The 19,603-nt window shown below is 38.5% G+C and overlaps 1 protein-coding gene across 2 annotated transcripts in view; it reads right to left on the bottom strand.

Annotated features, from left to right (window-relative positions):
• The window catches only part of SMAP1 (small ArfGAP 1), a 388,489-nt gene that overhangs the window by 241,649 nt on the left and 127,237 nt on the right, over positions 1–19,603 (bottom strand). For both annotated transcript variants that reach the window (XM_088471186.1, XM_088471189.1), the window contains exon 4: positions 3,259–3,334. In XM_088471186.1, the coding sequence (XP_088327312.1) occupies positions 3,259–3,334 (76 nt within the window). The remainder of the gene's footprint in view (positions 1–3,258; positions 3,335–19,603) is intronic.

Genomic DNA, 19,603 nt, shown 5'->3' with positions numbered 1-19,603 from the left:
CTCTCTTCTGACTCGTATCTACAACTGTCTCTCTGCTATCTCTTCCTGGATGTCCCAGCGATTTCTTAAACTTAATATGTCTAAGACAGAGCTGATCATCTTCCCACCCTCCCACATCACCTCACTTCCCACTATTTCTTTATCAAATGATGGAATAACTATCTCATCTAGTCCCAAGGTGCGATGTCTTGGAGTTATCCTGGACTCATCCCTCTCCTTCAAACCACATATCCAGAACCTTTCACAGTCCTGTCGTTTCCATCTCAAAAATATTTCTAAGATCAGACCCCATCTCACCCAGGATGCTACTAAAACACTCATACACTCACTGGTCATCTCCAGATTGGACTATTGTAACCTCCTCCTATCTGGCCTCCCCAAATCCCATCTCTCTCCTGTCCAGTCTATCCTTAATGCTGCTGCACGGCTTATCTTCCTCTCCAAATGCTCTACATCTGCCTCCCCTCTCCTACAAGCTCTCCACTGGCTCCCCTTCCCTTTTAGAACCCAATTTAAGGTTCTCACGCTCACTCACAAAGCCCTCACCCAATCTTCTCCCATATACATCTCTGATCTCATCTCCCTTCACGTTCCTATCCGCTCAATTAATGCACGCCGCCTTTCATGCCAGCTGATCACTTCCTCCCACTCCCGCCTCCAAGATTTTGCCCGCACTGCTCCCCACCTCTGGAACTCTCTCCCACTCCCCATCAGACTCTCCACCTGTTTGCAATCCTTCAAACGGGCTCTCAAGACCCACTACTTCATCAAAACCTTCCAGCTATCATTCTAACTCCTTGCTACATGCTCCTTCGTTCCCATCTACCCCATCTGTGTAAACCCAGTTTGTCTTCCCCCACCTTTTTAGATTGTAAGCTCTCACGAGCAGGGCCAGCTACCTTCTTGTGCTTCTCCTTACTATAGTGTAATTTACTTCTTACTCACCACTAGGGCACCTAACACTTGGTTGCTTATGCTCTGTTGCTTATCTGGGTGATATGGTCGCTAATGTAGCAATATATATTATCCATGTCCTGTATTGTATTGTTCTGTAAGTCACTTGTATACAATTTGTTTTTGTACTTTGTAAGGCGCTGCGGAACACTTGTGGCGCCATATAAATAAATGATGAAATGATGATAAAAGACACCTGTCCACACCCTCAAACAGTCAGACTGCAACCTCTCCACCATGACCAAGACCAGAGAGCTGTCTAACACCACCAGGGGAAAAGTTGTAGACCTGCACAAGGCTGGGATGAGCTACTCGACAATAGGCAAGCAGCTTGGTCAGAAGAGATCAACTGTTGGCGCAATTATTAAAAAATGGAAGAAATACAAGATCACTGACAAACTCCCTCAACCAGGGCTCCATGCAAGATCTCACCTCATGGGGTATCAATGATCTTGAGAATGGTGAGGGATCAGCCCAGAACTACACAGGGGGACCTGGTCAATGACCTCAAGAGAGCTGGGACCACAGTCACAAAGGTTACCATTAGTAACACACTACGTCATCATGGATTCAAATCCTGCAGTGCCCGAAAGGTCCCCCTGCTTAAGCCAGCACATGTCCAGGCCCATCTAAAGTTTGCCCGTGACCATCTGGATGATCCAGAGGAGGATTGGGAGAATGTAATTTGGTCAGATGAGACCAAAATACAACTTTTTTGTATAAACTCCACATGTCGTGTTTGGAGGGAGAAAAATGATGAGTGGTATCCCAAAAACACCATACCCACTGTGAAGCATGGGGGTGGAAACATCATGCTTTGAGGATGCTTTTTTGAAAAGGGGACAGGACGACTGATTCGTATTATGGAGAGGATGAATGGGGCCATGTATCGTGACATTTTGGGGAAAACCTCCTTCCCTCAGTAAGAGCATTGAAGATGCAACGTGGCTGGGTCTTCCAGCATGACAATGACCCCAAACACACCACCCGGGCAACTAAAGAGTGGCTCTGTAAGAAGCATTTCAAGGTCCTGGATTGGCCTAGCCGTCTCCAGACCTCAACCCAATAGAAAATCTGTGGAGGGAGTTGAAAGTCCATGTTGCCCGGCGACAGCCCCAAAACATAACATCTAGAGAAGATCTGCATTGAAGAGTGGGCCAAAATACCTGCTGCAGTGTGTGCAAATCTGGTCAAGAACTACAGGAAATGTTTGACCTCTGTAATTGTCAACAGAGGTTACTTTACAAAGTATTGAGTTAAACTTTTTGATTGTTCCAAATATTTTTTTCAGAAAGAATATACAAATAAATTGTTTAAAAATGATACAATGTGATTTCCGGAATTTTTTGTTCTGATTCTGTCTCTCACAGTTGAAGTGTACCTACGATGGAAATTACAGACCCCTCTAGTCTTTTACAGTGCAACAACTTGCACAATCGGTGGCTGTCCAAATACTTTTTTGCCCGTGTGTGTGTGTGTGTGTGTGTGTGTGTGTGTGTGTGTGTTCAAGTAAACAATGTCCCACTTTGCGCAGAAATGTCTTATAAAGTCCAGATTAAAATGTCCCCATAATGTATCGCAGCTCAATTCAAAAATCTTTTTGGTAGAAGGATACAAGTAGCTCGAAATACAATGAACAAGGAGAGCGCAGTCGTGAGAATAGTATTCCAAACAATCTTTACTTGTAAAAATGCTCACGTACATCAAAGATAAAACTGTACGTGAAATCCGGCGGTCTGTTTCCATCACTCAATGGATCTCCATAACTGCTGACGGATCCCTGGGATATCAATGCCTCTAGACTCAGCAGGTGACTATACTCAGTATCATGTTTCTTAGCCACGTCCAACGCATATCATAGACTTCGTCAGGGGGTGTCGAAGTCGATGACTAAATGCGCTGGACGTGGCTAAGGAAAGTATCCTCTCATCCTCTTCAAGTGAACACGGGCCCAAAGCACCTCTCCCCCAGCCCCCCATCCATTAACGCCATGCACATGGTGCCACATCTATCTCTTGCATTGATGATGTCACTACATTACGTTTTAGTTATTACTATTCTTTTACTTGACGGATCAAAATGAAACAAAATGCAGATTTCTAGGAGATTCCACTACAAAATGATGCAGGTTTCATGAAAATCTTTTCATTAGTTTTTGCGCCAAGTTGGAACAAACAGACGGAACAATCTTATATTAGTATAGATAACACGAATACTTTGTTTTCCATGTTACCATGTACTGTATATAATCGCTTTATAAAATTAAAAATAAAAACAGCAGCACATAAATAGAAAAATACTTACATTTATAGTGTTTGCAGCATTTTTGTCATAATATTTCTTCCTTTCATATTTATCCCTGATAAAGAACTCCACTGATCTGGTCCACACATTAAGGAAAAGCAAAAATGTTACTCTCTCATGTTGCAATACATTACAAGATGGAGAAGACAGAAGCCAGGGGAGCAGATAGTGGAAGAACTAAGTAAAGAGGAGTAGAAAGAGTAGAGGGCAGGGGTCATTCTGAAAGAGTGTAGAATGTTCTAGAAAAGTTCGGGATAGATTTTACCAATGCCAAATGCCATTTTGATGTCATAATGATTTCATAATGAAAACATTGGAAGAGAATAAATTCCATTAAACAGATTCAGAGTTTCCTTAGCATTTTTAATCACATCATATATACACTTGCCAGCTAATTAATACTGTACCAATGTGTGATGATAACCTACCAGGCTAGAAAGAACAGATTACACCTTTCAACTCCATCATCGGGAGAACTGTTACATTTCTTAATGCAGTGTCTATTGCTATATGTATACTAGCACAAATAGTTTTCCAAGTTGAACATAGTGGAGAAGACTTTCTAACCTTTTACTTTGGCATTTCTGAAAACGCATGAAATGTTTTATGATCACTGTTCATTACAACAAATAAGTCAGTTAGGATCTCTGTTTGAGTCTGGGTTGGTATTACAAACTAACAAATTGCATAGCATACTGGGAAGCAATAAAATAGGATTTCATTGCAGTTATTTTTGGAGATTAAAAAATAAAATATAAAAGTGGAGTCTGATTTTATAGACTGGATCAACTACCTGATAAGAATCCAAGGATCCCTCATTCATAAAACTATTAAAGTCTTAATCACAATTGCAAATAGGACAACTGTACTGTATATCCACAAACAGGCGTCTTATTGAGCTCATAGCTCAGCATACCATATAACTGGAAGCCTAAAAGGTCCACAAACAAACAACTGAGAATTATGGCCGAGATGGATCATTTCCATCAGGCTTAAAGGTGAATATACTGTACCAAGTACAAATGGCAAGATGCCAAGATGTGTAAAGGTTTTTGAATCTGGTTTTGGCTACATATGAGAGCAGCACATACACTTTAAAAATCAGGAAATTTGCTATGATAGGGTGAATGCTTAATAGTACAAAAATCACATTAGTATACAATGCACTGGTCACAACCTCAGGGTTTGGTGTGATAGCTTTGTATTGCTCTGCTAAGCAGTATTAGAAGCACAACAAAGCCCACACTGCACAAACAATTTAATTATTGAGCACAGCAGCTCATGCAAATACATAGATAATTCAAAGCACAATTTTTCTTCATTTTTTTTTTTTAAACTATAGAATACCAGATCAAGGTTTTGTGATAGGTTTTCTGTGGGGAGCATCATCTGATTACGGAACTCACAACTTTCAGTATCATCAGATTCATGCCTTGCATTACAGCTTGATCGAAAAAAAATTCAATTGTTTGTCTTAATAAACATTCATGATATGGAGAAACAAAAAAAATAATTCTATACTTCGACTACAGGAATATTAAATAGGACAAAATATCCCCTAGCTAGAAAACAAGAGTCAAATGCTGCTTTGAAAGAAAAGCAAAAAAGCAAAATAAAAGTCAACCAACACATGTTTTGATCCCATGGAACAACCAAAAGAAAATAAATGCAAGGTGAATCAAGAATATAGATTTGGTAGAATGTTTAAACTAAGGTTATAATGGCAATCATTTATGCAGATTAAGAAAAATCAGTGGAAAATTTAATCGTTTCTAAAGACTTGAAAAAGTCATTACCCTATGTATTAACACTGCACCTACATTTTACATTATGCTGCACAATTTGCAAATATGTTTTTTTTGTTTCGAACACAAAATTTGAAAAAAAAAAAAAAGACATGGGTATTGTTCATTTGGGATATAAGGCAAGTTTTATTACGCAAATACATTAAGTATGGTAATGCTGGGTACACACTGGCAGATATATTGGTCGATCCATTGATCAGCCAATTTATCTTGTGTGCATCAGCCAGTGTGCACCAGCAATATGTCTTTGAACTATGTCGTTCACAGAAATATTGCATCGGCTGTGCTGCACAGCCAATGCCCCAATATATCTGCAGATCTATTGGGGCATCGGGCTGGGTGTTCGGACGGTCAGCCGTCCACTCGGGACCCACGGCCAGAAGACAGATGATGGTTGTTCAGTGTGTATCAACCATCTGCAGATATATCTGTAAGGTGTGTACCCAGCTTAAGAAAGCATGACATTTATTTCATATTTCTGCTTGGTAAATGGGTTAACCCAATATCAATGTGAGTGCAAACATTGGAATACATACTTTAGGCAAGACTATTGTGGCATACCTTCATCCAGGGGCACTGATAGTTACACTGGAGAGAAGGAGGCTTAAAATATAAAATTAGATACATAATTATGGAAGAGTTTTCAGTGATGCAAAAATAGTACATCTTTATAGTAACAATTAAGTTGCACATTTAACATTTTTTGCCAACTACAGTATTTTTTAATTAGAGCACCATAGGCAAAACACAACTGTTTGCATCCTGCAAAACACAGGTGAAAGCATATAATGTGAAGAGATTCCTACTTAGTGACATGGCAACAGAATAGGATAAGATGGGACAGATGCCAAATGCGAGAATGCCGAGATGGCTCATTTTTAGGGGAGAATGTAAAAACAAGTTGTTTTGTTTGTTTGGTTTTTTTTTAAAAAAGGAACAAATCAGATATTTATTCTAATTAAACAATGTTTTATCTTCCCCTTTGTACACCCCAACCAGGTTGGTTTTGTCCTGTGCTGCAAAGCCTCTCCTAATACTAAAAGAACAACTAATTTAATCCATCATATCAATTTGGCCAAACTCTCTGCTCTAATTGTGGCGATGGACTCCGAAGAGACTTTCAGGCACATTGGTTCTACCTTTATCATAAATTCTCTATTCACATACCACTTCTAAAGTAATTTGCTGCTGGGATTACTGCAGACATCGGAAAGTTGTGTGAGACTGCCTGATGTTTTAAAGTAGCAGTCATTTAAAAGGAAAAAACAAGACTGCTACTTTAAAACATCGGGCATACTTGCACGGAACTCGACGATGCCTCCAGTCCGAAGACCATTACATTTACCCCTATATATCTTCTTTCAAGTTGATATCCTGTGCAGAATCTCTCTTTTTCTTTAGCTAATCACAAAGACCCTCAGCAACACTCCTGGTAGTGCACGGTCTTCCCATTTCATATGCAACATAGCAAAAGAAAAGTCTGCCCTTTCATTTTTGCCTTTTTCATTGAACAGTTGGTCACCAGGATTCAACTTTATCTGGACTCCCGGAAGCACACCGCAAAACAAAATCACTAACTAAAAATACCATGCTTTCAAATTCCATCCCGCTTATTCTTACAAGTAAATTGCACCAGATAAACATTTGAATCACTTTCAAATGTTAAGTTTAACGCAGACAAAACATAAAGATCTTAGACATTATCCCTTCCTCTACTAAACAAAAGAAAAAATCTGCAGCTCAGCTTCCCCTTTTAGTGGCAAGCTTGCAAGATACAATACTTGGACAATTACACAACGAAGTCTGTTGTCACTATATATCAGTATAACTACTACTCTCCATTTGCCACTATGGACTTCTTGAACATATCACCTGGATTGGTCATAAGTTTATTAAAATAAACATCCTGCCACACGCTGTCCACTAAAGTACCTCCCAAAACTTTTGCTTCTATAAAAACTCATAACATTATATATGCGGTCTGGAAAAGATCTAGATTGCAAACTTGAATTTTCTAAAGATATACTAAAGGTGTCCAGTGAAAAAAATACATTTATTTTTACAATTACTACTTTGCAGCTGAGTACACCAATTTGAGACAGTCAGAATGATATTTCAGGCACATAGTCTAATGTGTACCACCTTTTGTGTGCTCCCGCGTATCATCAGCGACATTGTGTGATTGGCAGTACTGCACGGCCAATTATACAATATCGCATGCAGTGCAGTACATATTAATGAAGGACGGATCGAGTGATCATTCTGTCTCATTAAATCTTGCATGGTCCGGGGCGAAGGGTAATCGCCCTGGCCATCGGCAATGCTGGGTCATTTAATGTGTGTCTGTCTTTGCTTTGAATCTAGGGTTTGGGTTTACTGCTGCATCCCCCTCAACTATTACCATTTACAGTTTACACTCTTCTACGGTAGGCCATTAAACTCAAGTCACATTCACCGTCTAGACCCACAGTATTGATTCATATAATCTGGCTCCAACCCCCTCCCCTTTAGTTCCCGTGTGAGGATTTACAAAGGATAGAAACATAGAATTTGACGGCAGATCAGAACCACTTGGCCCATCTAGTCTGCCCCATTTTTAAACAAACATATTGTTACCTCAACCCTTATTGATCCTTGCTGCTTCTGAAGGATATCCTTATGTCTATCCCATGCATGTTTAAATTGCTCTACTGTCTTTTCCTCTACCACCTCTGATGGGAGGCTATTCCACTTGTCCACTACCCTTTCTGTGAAGTAATTTTCCGCAAATTTCCCGAATCTACCACCCTCCAGTTTCAGAACATTTCCTCTTGTTCTAATACGTCTCTTTCTTTGAAGAATGTCTCCTTCCTTTACCTTATTAAAATCCTTTATATATTTGAATGTTTCTATCATGTCCCCCCTTTCCCTTCTCTGCTCCAAACTATACATATTAAGATCTTTTAGTCTTTCCTGGTACGTTTTGTGATGTAGACCTTGCACCATTTTAGTTGCCCTCCTTTGTACAGTCTCTAATGTATTAATATCTTTCTGGAGATATGGCCTGCAGAACTGAACACAGTATTCGAGATGAGGACATACCAATGACCTATACAGTGGTATTATCACGTCTTTATTTCTGCTACTGATTCCTCTCCCTATGCAACCAAGCATCTGACTTGCCTTCCTCATTGCTTTATTACAATGTTTGCTTGCCTTTAAGACACCTGACATAGTGACTCCTAGATCCCTATCCTCTTCAGTAGTTTCCAGTATAGTGCCATTAATACTATATTTAGCCTTTGGATTTTTGAGACGCAAGTGCATGATCTTGCATTTTTTGGCATTAAACTGTAGTTGCCACGTTCTTGACCATTCCTCTAGTCTACCCAGATCATCAATCATTTGTTTACCCCTCCTGGTGTGTCTACCCTGTTGCATACCTTTGTGTCATCGGCAAAAAGGCATAGTTTCCCTTCAATACTATTTGCAATTTCAAAAACTACTGGTCCATGTACAGATCCCTGAGGATACTCCACTGGCAACATTTCCCTCTTGTGTAAACGCACACTCCGTTTACTACAACTCTGTTTCCTATCCTGCAGCCGTGATCTTAGCCATTCAACTATCTTTGTATCCAATCCCATGCTTTCCAGTTTATTTAACAGTCTGCGATGTAGAACAGTGTCAAAAGCCTTACTAAAGTCTAGATAAGCTATATCTATTTCCTTAGTCACCCAGTCAAAAAAGTCAATAAGATTTGTTTGACATGCTCTCCCCCCAGTAAATCCATGCTGTTTGGGGTTCTGCAAATTGCTGGATTTTCAAGTTTTATGTCAAATGCTCTTCTGTGGGCATGTCCGGAAAGCCTGTAATTAGCAAGTCAGGTAATTGCTTGTAAACAATAAGCTGGGGGCAGCTGGCTGGCTTTTCCCCTCCCGGATAACAAATTAATGTGTAGCTCTCACAGTACGAGGTCCTGCGTGGAGAACAATTTTAAGCATGACAGACCTCTCATAAATCATAACACACTTGACAGTTATACTACATGGGGTTAAGAGATCTGATGGACTGCAGTCCTTCAAAAATGGGAGACATTTGTCAGGAAAATCTCCTTCCTGGCAAAACTGACAACTGCATAGAGAAGTGACAAAAGTCACAGACTCTCAGTCTCCAAGCCAGTAATTGAGAAACCCTGCTGGGTTGACAGGGAGTCCCTGGCTTGGTAGAACAAATTGACTGTGGATACATCACAGAAATTGTGCTTACATGGACCCAGAAAGGTGGCAGTTGAAGAGGGCGTTGTGTAGTTAGAAAAATGGGACTCCCCCAAGCCTGTGTCTATTTCCAGGGAGAAGCCTTCAGGCTCAGGTGGACCATTCTAACTTTCCTGTGATTTCCTGCACAACAGAGATATAGGCCTTGTTGTAAGTGTTCTGAATTCTCAGATTTTTCCCTTTTAATTTCATGAACTGAATTTGCATTATAACCTGAGTATCAATTTATTTAAAGTATTTTTGTACCTTTAAATCTTGGAAATCTCTCTCAAATTAAATTTCCCTTTTATTCCAGTGTATTTCTCTCTGTTCTTTTGACCAACCTATAGGCCTTGAAGTGTCAAGCTCCATAAACACCTGTATCATCATTGGTGAATATTAACTGTGTGTAGGTAGAAGTGAAAGGCTACCTGGTGTCAAGCCACTTTTCCTTACTAGTTGCATTGAAGTTATGTGATTGACAGTGAGTGCCAATGGAACCAGTAAGTCAATGAAAGCCAAATCAGATTGACGTATCTGGTAACAGGCTGATTCGTGACATCAGTATGTATATATGCATAAAAAAGAATTCCTACACGCCAAAAGATATAATGTCCAAGAAGGGAAAGAAGACTCTCTTTGTTGGGGGAACAAACTTATCAAAATATATTGAATTAAAATTAATCTTTAATGTTATTAATCAAAATAATACGACAATACATGGACATAACACACAAGTACATAGAATACACGTTTCTGGATGTTAATTAATCTCCATCAAATACACATGTCAAGATGGATTCCATCCAATGATAGCTCAATATCTAAAATACCGTATTGAAAAGCGAAAATATATAACTGCAAATGACCTGTAATATATGGTGGTATAAATGTCAAAATGACTAAGAAATAGTGTTGTTAAAAGAACTGCTCAGATCACGGAGTGGAATACTACTGTTAATCCATCTGCTAGACAGCATCAAATGATCTTAATGAGTGTTCTCCTCCTTGGTGGCAGTTACAACAGTAGGAATAAATACAGATGAGTTGCAGGTATTGTGAAAAGAGAGAACAACTAAAGTCATGCATCTGCTTTCAAATCTCATTGCTTCTAAACATCGTGCAGAGGAGTATTTGATGAGAGTACATATAAACGACGGTAATTAATTCTCTTTCGATAGTGCATCTGCTTTCGGTCAAACTGTCCTGGCTCCTCCAGGTCAGTACTGATGAGAGCACGAAGAAAGAAAGAAAATACACAACACCATAGGTCTGATGCACTTCCAAAAGATTATGCAAATAATTCTATGGTAATCCAAACTATTGTTTAAAGAGGAGGGCTATTATATATAAAGTACCAGGCATCTGGAATGAAGGGATTTTACAGCATGTTCATATATATGTAAATCACACATCTCATATACTGATATGATTGTCCCTCTATACTACAATGAAAACCCTTAAATAATGACTATAGAGTATCAGGTGTCTGAAGTAAATGGACTTTTGCAGCATGTATAACGCAACATAAATGCATATACAAATAAATCACAATCATCATACAGTTGTCCTACAATACTCCAGCAAAAGATCCTTAGGTGAATAATGTACCTTAATCACTGATCTGTCTCCCAGGACAATTGTTATTTCATGTGAAAAATTAACATAACCCTGTGAAGTGATAATCATAGATAATAAAGCAGCTCAATCTTCACTCTACCCTCTCCACAGACTGAGAGAATGGTTCTGTACCTGAGTCATTTTAACAATGTTAAAGCATGTAAACAACTAAATGATATTACAGAAAAACAATCCTGGTGTGCTAATAATGACCAGCTGATGTTATATTAGTTCCTAACGTGCAGGTTGTGAACACTGCAGTAATGATTCCTATACAGAATCTCACAGAGGGGAAACATACAGGTTAACACAGTTTAGTACAGCCGAATAATATTCAGTCTTTGTTAATGTATACCCCAATCTCATCCAATAGGGAAGCATAATCCGCAGCTGCTGTTTACATTAAAAGGGTATATAGCCTGCAGCAGTTAGTCAAAGCTGCATGTCATGACAAATCAGAGACATTACCTGATGAAGTCAAAACGGGGTATGAGTCACCTGGGTAAGTGCTGCCCGCAGTGCACACAGCGGGGAGATCAATGCGCCCACCTCATACACCGACGATATCGTTTCGCCTTGTCCGGCTTGTTCACGGTTCATGCTTGGGTCAGGAGATTAGACCCAACTATATTCTGGAGCACCGACCAATCAGCGATTTATCCTGTCAGCCGCGCCCCTCCACCTCTCAGAATCTAATCATATGAGCTGGGGCTCCGTATGCAAGTTGCACATTGTGTAACTGATGTCATTGTATACAAATGCATGTGTTCCAAACACTGTCAGCTATTTGGGACTGAAAAAGCAGTTTATATTATTTCTTGTAGATGCAGGAGTCCTCTGTCTAGTAATAACATGTTATCGCTGACATTAAACACATGTCATATCTAAACAGGAGTATACACATGTAATATGTATCAATAAGGAGGACCATACAAATTAACTCATATAATCCAATGGACACATTCCTGCAGTGTAAAACAGACATATTCTAAAATCATTGTTATGTCAGATGTGTAGTGAGAAATATTACTTCATACAGTTATTATACTGTTTGCAATTTATTACATATTCTTTTGTATACCACAGAGAAAAAATATTTATTTCAATATGATGCAGATATCATCTTTGCCCACAAATATTAATAGGCAAGAAAGCACCGTCATATCTGAATAAAAAAGTCACAATTCAAATAGAGACACAAGAGACGAAGCTAACAATAAGAATAAGAAATCATGAAGGATCCTGTTACTAAATGTGACCAGTATAATGTAATCAAAGACCACTATGTGATATAGGTCATAATTCCTAAAACAGAGGGAAATACTATTATCAGTCAAAGAAAAGGGGGGGTACTTTCTCAGAACATATATATGGAGTTCACATGCAACAAAGGGGGGTAAAGAACTAGTAGCCACAGTAAAAAGAACTAATAATCACCAAAACCAGATCTCAAAATATAAAGAAACCAATCAGCAGGGGATGGTTGATATAACTAGTAAAAGGAAGGCTCCATAACTGTAATATTCATTCAGACCATTTGGTGTCAAGGTGCCAAGCTTGAAAATCCAACGACGTTCCTTTCTTAGTAAAGCTTTGGAAAGATCTCCACCCCAAATACCAAGTCTGATCCTTTCTAAGCCAAAGGCTTTGATCCCTGAGTATTCTCCATTGTGGATTATATGAATATGTTTAGCTACTGACGTAAGTTTTTTCAGCCTCTGTAGGTCCTTCGGGGCATTACGTATGTTGCCGATATGTTCTAAAATGCGGGTATTTAAAGGTCTTGTCGTCATTCCCAAATATCGTTTACCACACCTAGACTCAAGGCAATAGATAGTCCCAATTGTGTTAGTTGATATAATCCTTAAATTTAATGATTTTTCCATACCAGTCCTCTGTTGTCTCCCTTCTGGCCATGTAAGTGCGTGCCTTGCATGAGCCACAGGCATGAGATCCTAACAGCTTGGGTTTACATTTAATACTCCCCTCAAAATGACTTCTCACTAACATGTCCCTAAGGTTGGTCGATCTTCTCCATCCCATTAATACCTTAGGTTGCAATTTCAGACCTAGATCCACATCCGTGAGAACTATTGGTCACTTGTCCTGGATGATTCTACTAATGGCTTGCCATTCTTGGCAGAAATTGCCAATGAATCTTACCATTTCCTGTTCCTTGTCCTTCGTTTTATTTTGTGGGTATATGAGAGTTTCCCTGTTGATGTCCTTAGTATAATGCATTGCTTTTTTGATACTTCTGTGACTGTAGCCTCTTTCAAAGTCTCATTGTCAGTTCTTGACACCTAATCTCGAAGTCCGCATTATTAGAACAATTCCGTCTAAAGGTGGAGAAATTCCCCTTTGGGAATATTACAAATGGTAGATGGGAAATGAGAGCTGTCACAATGCAGAAGACTGTTAGTCACTGTCTTTTTCTGTGAAGGTCTGTGCTGAGTTCACAGTTCTCATCTTTCGAGATTGTGAGATCCAAGAATGTCATCCGATGGTTATCCATACCCATGGTTAATCTCACATTGTACTCATTGTGATTGAGTATATTCATAAATATCTCAAGCTGGCTCTCAGTTCCAGTCCAAATCATAAATATGTCATCTATATACCGTAACCACAAGCTGACATATTGTGTATGTTTTTCATTCATTTCACTGAAAACAATTTACCGCTCCCACCACCCCCAAATAGATGTTAGCATAGGTGGGGGCACAGGATGAGCCCATCGCTGTGCTCTGCATTATAAAAAGAACTGACCTGCAAACGTGAAATAGTTATTCCTGAGGACAAAATCCAGAAGATCAAGTAAGAAAGTATGAAAATCACCAATATCTTCCATTCTTAAAAAAATAATGCACTGCTTGAACACCTTTATCGTGACTTATACTGGTGTATAAAGACTCAACATCCATTGAAACGAGGAGCTCATCCTTCCCTACTCTGATACCTATAATCTTGCGCAGCACATCTGCTGTGTCTTGTAAGTATGATGGTAGGTTTGTGACATGTTTATGGAGATGAAGGTCCAAAAATTTGCTGGCCTGCTCCGAAAGACCTTCTATACCTGAAACTGTTGGTCTTCCTGGGGGTTTATACTTATTCTTGTGCACTTTAGGTAGCATGTAGAAAGTAGGCATTTTAGGATTAATTACCCCCAGGAAGCCATGTTCAGGTTTATTGATGGTCCCATTTTTATAGGCCTGATCAATTAATCTCCTGTATTTAGTAAGGAAGTTGTCAGTAGGATTAAAAAGTAGACGTTTATAGCATCTAATGTCAGACAGTTGCTTTCTGCTTCCTCCGAATACATCTCTTTTGGCCACAGGACCACTCTCTGCCACCCTTGATTGTTTAATCACCATATCGTCCCCAGAGTCTATGTCCTCAAGAGCTTCTCTTTCCATTGTGGTTAAGTTATCCCTGAAGCTGGGTGTTTTGCCTCTGCTCAAATATAGCTTGTCAAGTTCTTTAGACACCATTTCTGGGCATATCAACTCTTGGGGAAAGAAGATTGATTTTTTGGCACAGGTTGGCCTTTTCTGTGACATCAAGGGTGTACTAATGTCCCCTGTTTGGTAAATAAGTTCCTCTAAGGTATCAACCATTGTCCAGTCCTCCTCATCCAGTATATCAAGTGGCATCTCCTCACATGTGTTCTCTATCATACTAGAACTGATGGTATCCTCTGACCAGATAAAGGATGTTGCTTCCTTTTTTCTGCTATGGTATTTGATAAGTAGTAATTTCCTACAAAATAAATTCAAATCTTTCTCCCATGTGAATCTGTCAAAATGACAGACTGGAGAGAAAGAAAGTCCCTTGCTAAGTACAGATTGTTGTATATCCGTGAGTGTCCTCCTCGTAAGGTTAATTACCTGTAGTGATTCTGGACTAACTACAGATGATGTTTCTGTATTCTTTTGGACTGTCGTTGTGGGACTGGAATATCCCATATTTCTTGATCTATTCTGTTTTTTGTGGCTCCGCCGCATCTTCTTCTGGGATAGCGATAGTTGTCCCTCCCACCTATGGGACCCCTAAAAAAGGAAGAGTGTTGAAAAATGTATTGGATCCTGTATTATAACCTGGATTATGTGCCGATTCCCGCAGATCATATGTTTCTGATTAATCCAATTGAGAGGAACTATATTGTTGAAGAATTTGTTTAGTGTCCAATCTTGTTCTATGTTTCCATTTATAAGCCAAACCTGTAGCAAAATCTCTTATCCCTCAAAAAAAATTTTTTCTTACGATCCACTATGGTCTGCTCGTATTTAACCAAGTTATTTTTGCTATCAGAGAAGGCTTTTTGAAAATGTATGTCTCCCATTCCTCAAGTTGTTTACCAAGAGTCTCCTCTTCTTTGTCTATCTCCTCTAGTAATAGATTGTGTTTGATGAGTATCGACATTAAGTCTTGAGAGCATTTGTTGAGACAAGATTCCCATTCATTTTTCAAATTAGTTGTTGCAAGTTCAAAAGAAGGGAAAACCTTTGGTCTGAGACCCCCTCGGTGAGATTTTTTGTTTAATATAATTTTCCAATGATGTAATATCCCAAGTAGTCCTCAATTGTTTTTGTAATTGATATTTTAGTTTTTTGAAGTTATCCTGCCAGGTGGTATTGCTTGTTATTTCAGGGATGGTTGTAGGAAAAATACTATTCAGGTCTTCCCTTATCTTCTTCCTATTGCTTAGTTTGTTCTTAAGACTAAAACTGCTCATAATTACACGTGCTGATTGTATCTAATCTCCTAACGTGGTCCAATGTCCAGTTCGGTTGTTGTATTAAGACGCGGATGTGAACCAAAAATAACAAGATATAAAATTGACCGTGCTGGAGATTACAAGAAGCTGAAAGAGAAAACTCAGCATACAATAATAGTAGTGAAAAAAGGGGGAAAGGAGTGTCTCCGCACAAGTATAGAAACAATTATATTTAGCCAATATCTAAAGTAGTATGGCAAAGGAACCAAAATTATTGTTATCTAGAAAAATGATTATATAGTCAGGAATGCCATCAATAAATAAAGTTGGCGGTGCTCCCCTAGAGTAAGATAGAGGGGTATTCAATATGAAACGTTAACTTGACTGTCGAAGTTAACGTTTCATATCGGAGTTTTTACCTGCGTTAAAATATCGGGCGCGCTCCTGCTTATACCCGTATTCAATATAAAATTAACGAAAACGGGAAACTCCGAAGTTGGATTTGCGTAAAGTTACGAATTTTTCCTTAAAAAAAATTGTAAGACCCCCTAAAACATGTTGTAAAAACATGGGGGAACACTATGGGTACCCCCGTTTTAGCCTTTAATTGAAAGTCGGGGATTTAAATAGCCGCAGCAGGTGTTTTTTTCCGACATTGAAGAAGTGATGCAGAAGAGCACTTGTTATTTTTTTCGTTTTTTTAAGTGGTCCCATCAAATTTGGGGTACATGAAAATGGGTACTAGCATATTTTGATGTCCCTAAAGTTTTCAAAAATTCTGCATTTGTGCACCTGCCGCTATAATTCTATTCTAGAAAACATCTGTCGCATACTTGCAAAATAGCCCTGAACCTATTTCCCTATTGTTAAACAATTTTTTCCCATTTTTTTTTTTCACCCCAATTTTTAAATACATTTTTTGGGGTGTCCCTATTTTTTTTTTTACACTTTTTTTTGACACAGTTCATTTTTAAATGTCATTCCCAGGGGTGCAGGCTATTTTTTTTTAAGCCTGCACCCCTAAACCTCAATTCTGCACTTTTTTTCGACACCTATTCAATGGTGAAAAGTTATCCCCGTTTTTTATCAAAGACTTTTCAAAACTGCGATAAGTCTTTGAAAATTAATACGGTGTAAAAGTCAAACCTGCGATAATGACGTCAAAAGTGCGATATTAACGCAAAAACGATGTTATCGCTCCCATATTGAATACCCCTGATAATGTCCAAGAAGGGAAAGAAGAAGAAAACTTTTTGTTGGGGGAACAAACTTATCAAAATATATTGAATTAAAAAATAATCTTTAATGTTATTAATCAAAATAATACGACAATACATGGACATAACACACAAGTAACATAGAATACACGTTTCTGGATGTTAATTAATCTCCATCAAATACACATGTCAAAATGGATTATTTGATGGAGATAGTCATTATTTAAGGGTTTTCATTGTAGTATAGAGGGACATTCATATCAGTATATGAGATGTGTGATTTACATATGTATGAACATGCTGTAAAGTCCCTTCATTCCAGACGCCTGGTACTTTATATATAATAGCCCTCCTCTTTAAACAATAGTTTGGATTACCATAGAATTATTTGCATAATATTTTGGAAGTGCATCAGACCTATGGTGGTGTATATTTTCTTTCATTCTTCGTACTCTCATCGGTACGGACCTGGAGGAGCCAGGACAGTTTGACCGAAAGCAGATGCACTATCGAAAGAGAATTAATTACAGTCGTTTATATGTACTCTCATCAAATACTCCTCTGCACGATGTTTAGAAGCAATGAGATTTGAAAGCAGATGCATGACTTTAGTTGTTCTCTCTTTTCACAATACCTGCAACTCATCTGTATTTATTCCTACTGTTGTAACTGCCACCAAGGAGGAGAACACTCATTAAGATCATTTGATGCTGTCTAGCAGATGGATTAACAGTAGTATTCCACTCCGCGATCTGAGCAGTTCTTTTAACAACACTATTTCTTTGTCATTTTGACATTTATACCACCATATATTACAGGTCATTTGCAGTTCGGTAGATTATGCCTGAATATATATTCTATATATTTTCACTTTTCAATACGGTATTTTAGTTATTGAGCTATCATTGGATGGAATCCATCTCGACATGTTTATTTGATGGAGATTAACATCCAGAAACGTGTATTCTATGTACTTGTGTGTTATGTCCATGTATTGTCGTATTATTTTGATTAATAACATTAAAGATTAATTTTAATTCAATATATTTTGATAAGTTTGTGCCCCCAACAAAAAGTTTTCTTCTTCTTTCCCTTCTTGGACATTATATCTTACTCTAGGGGAGCACCGCCAACTTTATTTATTGATGGCATTCCTGACTATATAATCATTTTGGTTCCTTTGCCATACAACTTTAGATATTGGCTACATATAATTGTTTCTATACTTGTGCTGAGACACTCCTCTCTCCCTTTTTTGACGTCACCAGATATAGCAACACAAAAATAAAATATGGTCTATTTTAAGAATGACTACCTGCCAAATTTTTGCTTTATGGAAAGACCTTCAACCTCCAACTTTATCAATCATCAAACTGTGTGTGGCTGACTTTAGTGATAGAATTCATGGCCACAATACTGAAAGATTACTCAGCCTCTTTCCATAAAGTTTAAGCACCAGGACCTCATATCAAAACTACTGTACACATTTGGAGCTCTCACATGCCTGCCATAGCTATTTGTCCTGACTGGTTTTCTGCCAAACTACAACCGACAAACTACAACCCCCAGTTCTTTCTCCTATTGATGGTCTGCCGCTACAGCTTACTTTCATTTGCACCCTTAATGAATAATCTCTATTTTTTATCATTTGTGTGGGCATTTCTGGTTTCCATAGCATAACCCACATCAATGGACAATAGATCCAGTGTTTCGGGACTGCACTGTATGGGCAATAAGTACACTGGTAGCACAATTGAAAAAATGCTGGTGTTGCAAACAATGAATCACTGCAAGTTGTGACAACATTGAGCAACTTTAGAAAGAATATTTAACATGGGTTATTCACAAGCTTTCATCTTCTAGATCAATGTTTTTACCAAACATAGGTGCTCTTAATCACAGATGAGAACTCAAGGCTATGTCACATTACATTTTATTTTCAGATAATTATAAATACATATTTCGCAACCACCTCAAAAATGGTCTTGGGGAGTCTGCAGCTTTTTTGCACCGTCGTTATGGCTTTATCCATGGTCATACAAGGGACAAAGACAAAACTAAATTTCAAATCAATCAGGGTGTAGGATTAGCCATAAAACAACTTTCTCATCTAATCATCTGCTACATAGTAACCATCACAAAAGTCAAAATATGTTATACAGGTATCGAGGAAATATAATATATAGAATTTTCAGGCAAGGTTATGTATGTACTGGGCAGTAGCATAGTAGAAATAAGAGAAGTTATATACCCAAAAGTGGTTCTATTTGGGATTATCTGAGATATATTACGTATAGGAACCAAACATGTATTATGAAGACTGCAGGAGAGGAATGCAGAGATATCTTGCATAATTTATATTATCAGCATGACTTTACTGCTGGTGCTAAGAACCATTATTTAGAATGATCAGGATAAATGAAATGCATGCACATTACTATCTATATACAGCAAAAACGTAATCCATTAATTCTCGTCTCAACCGTGGAACATAATAAGGAGATGGAATGACTTACTGCAGGGCTTGATAAATTTTTCTAAAATCTAGGAGCCAGGATCAAAGTGTAGGAGCCAGACCACCGCCCCCCCCCCCAAAAAAAAAATACAGGAGTGAGGAGCACAGTTGTGTGTGTTATGCAACTGTTATACACACTATACTAGTCCACAAAATGGTCACAGTTGAATGGATACAGTGAAATGGAGGCCCCCTCACTACTCTGCATATAGCTCCCCTGCTCCACCCCCCACCCT

The sequence above is a fragment of the Taudactylus pleione genome, unplaced genomic scaffold, assembly GCF_031769625.1.
Source record: "Taudactylus pleione unplaced genomic scaffold, aTauple2 ptg000015l, whole genome shotgun sequence".
Classification (NCBI taxonomy): Eukaryota; Metazoa; Chordata; class Amphibia; order Anura; family Myobatrachidae; genus Taudactylus; species Taudactylus pleione.
This window is presented reverse-complemented; position numbering and strand designations above follow the sequence as displayed.